This window comes from Xiphias gladius, chromosome 19 (assembly GCF_016859285.1).
Source record: "Xiphias gladius isolate SHS-SW01 ecotype Sanya breed wild chromosome 19, ASM1685928v1, whole genome shotgun sequence".
In the NCBI taxonomy this organism is placed as follows: Eukaryota; Metazoa; Chordata; class Actinopteri; order Istiophoriformes; family Xiphiidae; genus Xiphias; species Xiphias gladius.
The window spans coordinates 22,568,838-22,578,032 of record NC_053418.1 but is presented as its reverse complement, the minus strand read 5'-3'; the positions used below and the strand labels follow the sequence as shown (position 1 = coordinate 22,578,032).

The window sequence follows — 9,195 nt, the reverse complement described above, 5'->3', positions numbered from 1 at the left end:
GATTACACTTTAGCCATATTCAGATTTTTTTTTGTTGGCTGTCAGCTTTTCAAGCTATCAAATTCCTGGAATAATTTAACTGCCGACATGAGGTGATCATGGGTGAACAATGACAGATCAAACTTCTAATTAAACAAAGAGTCATGATTCCATATATTATTGATTTTCCTGTTCTTTCTCTCTGCCTATCTTTCTTTTATTCTTTCTTTCTTTCATGAAAAACATGAAAAACACCTTCGCACATCAGCATACTCAATATCGTTAATATCAAACAGAATACATATACACATACAACACACATCACATAAAAATCATAAATCATACATATATTTAAATACACATTCCAATAAAACATTGCAATTAAAAAAAATGGTTACTGTCACTCAATCACAAAATGCACAAATATACTTGTGCAAATAACTGCAACTGATGGACAATGTGTGTAGCTTTTGATTGATTAATGGATCCATTACATCATTCTCTGCCTTATACAATCTGCACATACATGTATACATGTATGCATAAGGTTCCTTATCCCTGTTGATTTATGGTTATATTCATGCCAACTAATATATGACAAGCATTATAAAGTGGTAGCACAGAATAACATCCCCATGGCATTATGGTTAGGGTTAGCGGCTGTAAATCTGTTCATACTGATCTTTTTACACCCACACCATAGGTAAGGTGGAAACAGGAGCATACAGACAGACCTTGACCTCATTTTACAGTAACAGGCGAAATTTACACACAACTGTGGTACCCTGTTTTATCATTTACAACACTGTCTCTCTCAATATATACTGTACATTATCATTATCTATATATAATGTATCTCTATTATCAATGGATTCATCTGGAAAATATTTGACCTTAGCGCTCAGTGTAAGAACTCAGGAAATAATCATTTTCATCCTATTTACATTCATTATTTTTACTTAAGTCTTTTTGGCCTTATACGCCCATTTTTATCAATGCTGTTACGGTAAGACATATTTTATCCTTCGTAACATAACTATCAGCCCTGAATTCATATAATAAAGATCCTCTTGCCATCATAAGATACTATATTTCACAATATGATCATATGCCTGGCATACTTTGATTACCTTGTATGTTGGATTTTTACTGTTTACTGTACATCTTTCTATATTTCCTCCTTTCTTTCACCTCCTGTGAAACACAACTGAACAAAGTGTGAAGTTACAGACAACCAACATTTCTTCTTTTGTTTTGGCTAGCTGGTGTTAAAATCTATTTTGAATCCCCATTGCACAATAGAGGATATTAAAGATCTGTTAAAATGAGAGTTTTGTCGAGACAAATAAATCCCAAAAAACAAATAACCCCACAACAAAACAGGCTTTCCACTTAAAAATACATACAAACAATAGCTCCCCAAATACTATTAAATATGGATATGTGAGCTACAGCAGGGGAACAATTCATAGTTAATGGGGCAGAGTACTTTATTGATTTACACTGGCAGTGACACATAAAATTATTAACAATTTTCCCACAAGAACCAGTTGTACAAATGCCATTACGTAACATGAGTCTCTCCCTGAATCCAAATATGGCCATATTTGGATCAACTTACGTTACATATTGTGTAAATGGACACAGGACAGGAATCTAAACAGTTGATAGAGTGTACCAAATAAAAGAAGTCATCAAAGAGCAATCAAATATTTCATGTGACAACAAGATAATGTTTCAAAAATATTTGGAACATCTGTTCTTGTTCTACCCTATCATCTAAGACAGAACAAAACTAATCTGCTTTCTGTTAGTTTATATCTATCTATATATATTTCTATATGTGTGTGTGTGTGTTCTCTTTGGCAGAAATGTTAGTTTTAGAAACCATGTTCACCTTTCCATGAGAGTTATTCTTCATCTCCAGATTGCACAAGCTTTTCTGGCCACACTTCATTGTGCTGAATGTCCTCAAGCCTATCAACCTAGCATTTATCAATTACATTAAACTGGTGGACACACTGTCAAAAAAATAATTTCATGTCACCATAGTGCTCGCTTGTCTTGACGTTTAAGACTTATTCTTAGAAATCTTTTCCTCTTTCCTTCTGTCAAAACAGCACCACAGAAAAATCAAACTGTGAGTGGCAGCAGTGGAGATTGCACAACGGGAGAGGTACAACAGCCATTCCAAGTCTCAGTACATTGAATAGTTGTGCATTAGGGGCAAAAAAATGAAGTCCTGCAGCGCACTTCACCCAACTTTTCAGCATTCTTGCTTTTCACTGAAAAATCTGTGCATAGATTAACCATTTTGAGTGACTTGACACCCGTGTCTCTGTGTCAAGTAAACACCCACAGAGCTGTTGTTGTTGGTGGCATGTCAATTCACCACTCTGCCTCTCAGAAAAACAGCTATTACTGTTCTCTCAAACAGCCTCCACTTGAAACAGGAGTGTGTGGGGACAGTGTGAAGAAACAGTTAACAATCTGTTGCCCAACCATGAGAGGTGCAAAAAATAGGTTTAAAATAGCTCTAGATGTTATCTGCGGAGGGTTCAGCACAGAGATCTTAATTGTGATATTACAGTTGGTTTGGATGTGGAAAATTATGCAAAGGAGCATACTGCAGATACTGAGAACATGGGACCTGGGTGGTTAGTTTTGGGTGTCAACTGCAGCAGATTAATGAATTTGATACATCTTGAGGCAACTGCTTCTAAATTTTTCATTTTGGATTGCAGTGCACTTAACGAGATTAATTTACTGAGTTTCAAGTCGTGTTCCATGCTGTAGGTGCAGAATACACAAAAGGCCTTTTTCCAATTTCTGTACCGGCATTTTGGTCAGAAAGCATGAAGACATTTTGAGAACGCAGAGAGTTTGGTCCAGCACTTTTCTGCATGATACAGACACATAGGTAGTATGGGAGCAGATCCAGAATTGCCTTATATATAAAGGTGTACCAATGACAGAGCCTATGGGTGACCAGAGCAGGCCATCCTACCTGAGAGTATAACTCACAGTGGTGACTCAGAGCTTTACAGTTGGTAATGAACCTCAGGAAAGCATCGTAAGCTGTGTCAACCACATGAAGATACTGAGCAGACGAATGCATATATAAAAGATCACCACAGTCCAATACATACAAAAAATGGCAGCAATAAGTTGCTTTTTGACATTAAAAGAAAAACACAACTTATTTTGGAAATAAAAACCCTATTTTCGCCTCAGCCTTTTCACCTGGTACTGCACATATGGCTTAAATGTGAGGGAGTCAACAATCAAAATTTACAGATATTTACAAGAGTTAACAGCTTCTATTTCACTTCCCTCAATAGTGACCACTGAGGGGATATTTTGTGGTCTATTCCTAGAGTGGTAAACAACGCAAGTTTGGTCTTATCCGCATCAAGAACGAGTTTCAGCTGAAGTAGGGTATTTTGGACAACAGTAAGTAACTTTTGCAATGATTCAATGGCCTGTACAAGAGTTGGCACACAGCAGTATATAACAGTGTCGTCAGCATAAAAATGAAAATTAGAATCTGACACGTTTTGACCAGAATATTTATATAAATAGTGAATAAAAGTGGCCCTGTAGTACACCCTTGTAGCTGGATACAATATCAGAACATAAACCATCATATCTAATGTACCGACACATATTAATAAAGTTTTTTGAGAACCAAGCAACTGTGTGCTCTGAGAGTGCTGTGTTAAAAAGTCTAAGTTTTAAAACATCATGGTCAACTGTATCAAAAACTTTGAACAGATCAATAAAAAGTGATGCACAATGTTGCTACTTGTCAAGTGCAACAAAAAAATGTCATCATTTACCATCCTCATTGTAGCTGCGATGGTACTATGTTTTCTTTTAAAGCCTTATTGATATGTTGATAAAATGGCATTGATATATATAAAAACTCCTTTAGTTGATCACTCACAAGATCTTTAAGAATTTTAGCCAGCACTATTAAGGTGGAGAACAAGAGCAGATTTCCATATTCTAGGAATTCCCTGTTCTTGTATATATATATATACAGAAACCTCACAAAGTCGTATTGGAATTTTAAGTATTGCACTAGAATAATATCATATATCAATATTATATTACAGTTATATTAGGGCGATTTCGCATTTTGGATGTATGAAACTTGCCTCTTAAAGTGAAGGCTCCGCGTTTCGCTTTACAGGATACTAAATAAAACATCCAATGTCGCTCCCTCATACATTAGCGGGCTTCAGGTGGTTGAAACAGACCATGAGTGCAAATTTAACTCAATTTCCCCATTCGGCCCCTGTGTGTGCGCGCGCCCCGCGTGCGCGCGCGAGCCACGGAGACTTTATTATGTAACATGCTCCCAATCACATCCCTCCCTGAGTCCGAGGCGTAAGGTCGCTTTAAGAGGTATCTCGGCTCCTATCAGGGATCCTGCCAGAACACCTCCTACCTTCTCCTCGACCAGAAACTCTGTTGTGTCTCACCTGATGCAAAGCAGTGCTCCAAGTCCCAGAGGAAAGAATTTTATGGTAAGAAACAATGGCTGATTTGACGGCTTATTAAAATAGGTATTGCACTGTGTGTGTGTGTGTGTGTATGTGTTTGTGTGTGTGTGTATGTGTGCCTGAGAGTGTGTGTGTGTGTGTGTGTGTGGGGGCTTTGGTGGCGGGTTACCTGAAAGTAAGAAATTATATTTTCTTATAGGGTCGTCAATGAAGCTCCAATAACAACAATATTAAAGTGTAGTATTTCTTTATATGTTCTTAACGTGCCTATGGTGAGTTTTAATAACCTTATCGCGCGCTGGTATTTTGAATTCCCCATGGTGTCCGGCCAGAGACGCTGGTCTGACGGGATTTAGGGTGTCCCTCTTACTTGCCACTCGCCAGGCTGCTCCCCGTGTGAGATGCTGAGAGTGCAAGTGGCGCTGTTTCGTGTACATTCAGCAGACCGTGAGGTGGAAATGAGTGCTGCGTCTCCCTCCCGGACGGGAGAGCTGTGAGCACGCACGGTGGTACCCTGGAGGACAGAGGAGTGTCCCCCTCCACCTGTCCGGAGCTGAGAAAGTCCACCTCGCTGCGAGCAGACAGACAGCTGCGGACGGAGAGTGGATAGGACAGCTGCAGGGGCCGAGCATAACATAAGCTCACAGTAACCACTCTGACACGTTGCATCCCTCCATGTGTTTTTCATCCACCGGTGCGTGATGTCTCTAACTATTTTTGCATGAGCGAATCCGGACTTGTGGCTGTTCTTGTCTCGTGGCAAAGGGATTTAGTGAGGTGACTGAACAGAGCTGATGTTAGGGACGGATTCAAAATCTTACTTACAGATTACAAAAATCTCTACTTTGAGACAATTCCCCAAATGTCTCTGTCTGGTGATTCTACAGGACCGTCACAGTTTCTCTCACACTGTGTATTTTTAATGTTTCTGTAGGCTGTTACTTTATGTGTAATCTGCTGTTGATCACTATAATTTATAATAAGTCTCATGTTAATTACTAATAATGTCCTTGGTAAATTTCCTTGTTCTATTGCTTGCACTGTCCTGTAACATCAGACACAACACAACGCAATGCATCGCTTTAAGTCTCCAATTTCTGCCATAAATAATCAGCATCAAGGCTGCAGCCTTGGTTTTTAGCGGTTTTAGTCAGGTTGACAACCACGATGGGATGAATTATCCAGATGTCTAAAAGAGAAGACTGTGTATCACAGAGGAATTCAAGTGGTATCACCTTACTTAGCTCCATGTACACACGATTACTTTTCTTATGAATACTCTGGCTTGGTTTGTTATTACCTCAGATGAAACAGCACATTGTAATGAAATTACTGCTCATAATAGAAACAGCTAGAAGCAATTAATTTCCTATCCGTCAGAATTTATCATTGTAAAGGAGTTGTCAATTAAGAATGATAAATCCTCTAAATCCTGTAGCTTTCATTATGTTAGCATAGCTGTGTTGCAAAACTAATTTCTGGGCAACTGAGCCGTGGGCAAAACATCTTGGTTAATCAGTGCTGTTTTCACTGCTGCGTGTTCACACACCCACACCCACACAGACACATTTATAGTATATGCATGTATGCACACATCCACACACCCTGTTAAGATGTTCTTGGTCCCGGTGTAATGACATAGTGTTTCTTTTTTCCAGTACATTAATTTGTTAGAAAATTTTAAGGACCACATGTGCTTTAGAATCCGGGCAGCTATTGTGAATTCTCTGTGATATTGAGAGGTGTCTGTTCCTCTCTGGACAGAAACAGAATATATTCCTGCTGTCAAAAGGGGAGAGAACAGTGCAAGGGAATGTTTTTCTCTGAAGGAGCAGCCATTATCACCGTTATTGTGATGGAAATTTAAATCAGCATGCCATTATAGTGATGCCACAAAGTCTGGATCTGCGCTGTTTTCTTGATGATATGCCATCAGCACATCATTTATTCTTATAGCATGTATTCGAGGAGACAGAAAATGTGCGTTCCACCAACAGCCTCATGATATCTGCATACCAACATTAATTATTCCTTTCATAAATCTCTGTTTTTGTAAGATGGAATCCACCGCCAGTGGGTACAAAGGTGAAACTTGACCAATAAATACTTCTCAGCACCGAAAAGGCACTTTTGGAATTACATCCATGAGAGCTGTGAATTTAAAATCCTATCCTGCGGCAAGAGAATCACTTACTGCCAGACATCCTCATTTAAAAGAAGTCACAGTCTAATGATGAAATGAGCTTTTTTCAGTAAGTGAGGTTCGCTTTCTTTTCATATTGCAGTTTTCATGGAAGCTACATTTTACACTGATAAACCGGCCCCTTAAATATCTCAAGAGTTTATAACTTTAAAAACAAACTTGTCATGATTGGAAATTTTAAAGTTTAAGGTTACTCATTTCTTTTTCTTTTTTTTCAGGCAGAAAATGAAGACTGCTGTAAAGACTGCCAAAGATTAAGGATGAGGGCAAGCTGTGAAAAAATGCAACTATTATTCCTGAAGTAACACCAGCAGGTGTGACACAACAAATTAGTTTAGATAGTTCCCAGCCTTTCAAGTGAGCCCAGGAAAACCATCATGGAGCTGCAACACAACACCAATCACAACCAAGCCTTGTGGAAAGAGATACCATGGGATTTCACAGAGGATTGCTCACTCTCAGTGAGTGGAACCACTTTTCTCATTGTTGCTTACAGCACAGTTATGGCAGTGGGTCTCATTGGGAACTCTTGCCTGGTGTTTGTTATCACACGGCACAAGGAGATGCGCAACGTCACCAACATCTTCATTGTCAACCTTTCTTGTTCTGACATCCTCGTGTGCATTGTCTGCCTGCCAGTAACAATTATCTACACTCTGATGGACCACTGGATCCTAGGAGACACCCTCTGTAAGCTCACACCCTTCATCCAGTGTATATCAGTTACTGTTTCAATCTTTTCCCTCGTCCTTATCGCCATGGAGCGCTACCAGCTCATTGTCCACCCGACTGGATGGAAGCCTGTGGTGGGCCAGTCCTACCTGGCCGTGGCTGTCACCTGGATTGTGGCCTGCCTAATCTCAGTGCCTTTCTTCTCATACAGCGTACTTACCTTGCCTTTGCAGAACCTGAGCATCCCTTTCCCAGTCAGTGATCAGCTTGTTTGTATGGAGCGGTGGCCATCGCTTCAAGAACGGCGAGCTTACACCACCTCCTTGCTCGTCTTCCAGTACTTCCTTCCTCTCATGCTCATCACGGTCTGCTACCTGCACATCTACCTGCGCCTAAGGAGGAGGAAGGAGATGGTGGAGCGCAGCAGGAACAACGCTCAAAAGAAAAACAAGGGCTCCACAAGGATCAACGCCATGTTAATGTCCATAGTGGTGGCGTTCACCCTCTCCTGGCTCCCTCTCAATGTCTTCAACACGGTGTTTGACTGGAACCATGAGGCCATCCCGTCCTGTAGCCATGACGTCATCTTCTCATTCTGCCACCTCACGGCCATGGCCTCCACCTGCATCAACCCCATCATCTATGGTTTCCTGAACAGCAATTTCCAGAAACACCTCAAGTCCACTCTGTTGCGGTGTCGCTGCTGGGGGGTCGCAGAGCGGTACGAGAGCGTCCCGCTCTCCACTGTCAGCACAGAGGTCACCAAGGGTTCAATCTTGAGCAATGGATCTATCAGCATCAATACTTAAATCCAAGCCTTTCTAGTAAAAGACAAAGAAACCACTGGGACCTCTCCAGCCCTCATTGTTTCATCCTTTAGAGCTTTTCTTGCTTCATTTCGTGCAAAAGCAAGGTTTTACATTTACGAAGTTATAAACCTCACAATAGCAGTCTAGGTGGAGCAAACTGAAGACAATAGCATGGAATGGTGCCCTCGATTCAGTATGACTTCACATGCAAGAGGAAGTAGATAACAAAATGATGGTGCAAAGGTTGGCCTCAACTGAAGACACTTTACATGAGCACTTTTGCCACTGTAGTCTGTATAGTCCATTCCCCATGTTCACATACAAATGAAAAGAAAGCATTTAATCCTGTTTACAAATGCCATGTTTTCTTTCTCAAGTACTGGGATCTAGAAGAAGTCATGTTTAAGGAATATCAGCTGTTCTGGGTTTTCTTTTCACACTTTCAGCTACTATAAATGAGAGCAATGGAGGGACCAGAGTGTACTGAAAGGACTAAGGGTTTGGGGTTGTTCTTTTCATTTTTTCTGTTTTATGTTAATAGTATTGATGAAAATACTAAGGGATTGTGAACTGTGATATGTTAGTGATTATTGACAGAGTAGCTTATCACACAACTGAAAGAGAAAACATTAGTGCATTGAATGTGGCTCCAGGCATTCATTCAGCCGATTTACTAGCATTATCTTAATGCATTTCTTATCACCCAAAATCACCACAAACGATGTAATGGTCTTTTACAAAGAACCTTGGCAAGAGCTATATACATTTCTGCTGTCTGCCGAGGTCTGCATTCCAGTATACTGTGTGTGTGGAATGGTTTTTCTCATTAAATGTTCCATACAACAGCCATATATCAAGTGCCATAAAACAAAATAAAAACAGCAGTAAAGGACTTTGTCAGAGCAGGGTTGTTCTGCTGTATATAAATTTACTAAGTACATGTATGCCCTGTAAAAGATGTGACACAGTTATAGTTTATGGTGTGGTTGGCAATAAAGAGCACTGTGTAGCATAGCAGATATCT

At 40.1% G+C, this 9,195-nt stretch overlaps 1 protein-coding gene across 2 annotated transcripts; it reads left to right on the top strand.

Moving 5' to 3' along the window:
- Window positions 1–4,409: 4,409 nt before the first annotated feature.
- Window positions 4,410–9,195, top strand: npy8br (neuropeptide Y receptor Y8b). Of its 2 annotated transcripts, XM_040155751.1 has the most exons (3): window positions 4,410–4,511; window positions 6,545–6,739; window positions 6,909–9,195. In XM_040155751.1, the coding sequence occupies exon 3, from the start codon at window positions 7,068–7,070 to the stop codon at window positions 8,169–8,171; it is 1,104 nt and encodes a 367-aa protein (XP_040011685.1). In that variant the 5' UTR covers window positions 4,410–4,511; window positions 6,545–6,739; window positions 6,909–7,067; the 3' UTR covers window positions 8,172–9,195. The 2 variants fall into 2 exon arrangements, with proteins under 2 accessions (XP_040011685.1, XP_040011686.1); XM_040155752.1 differs by lacking the exon at window positions 6,545–6,739.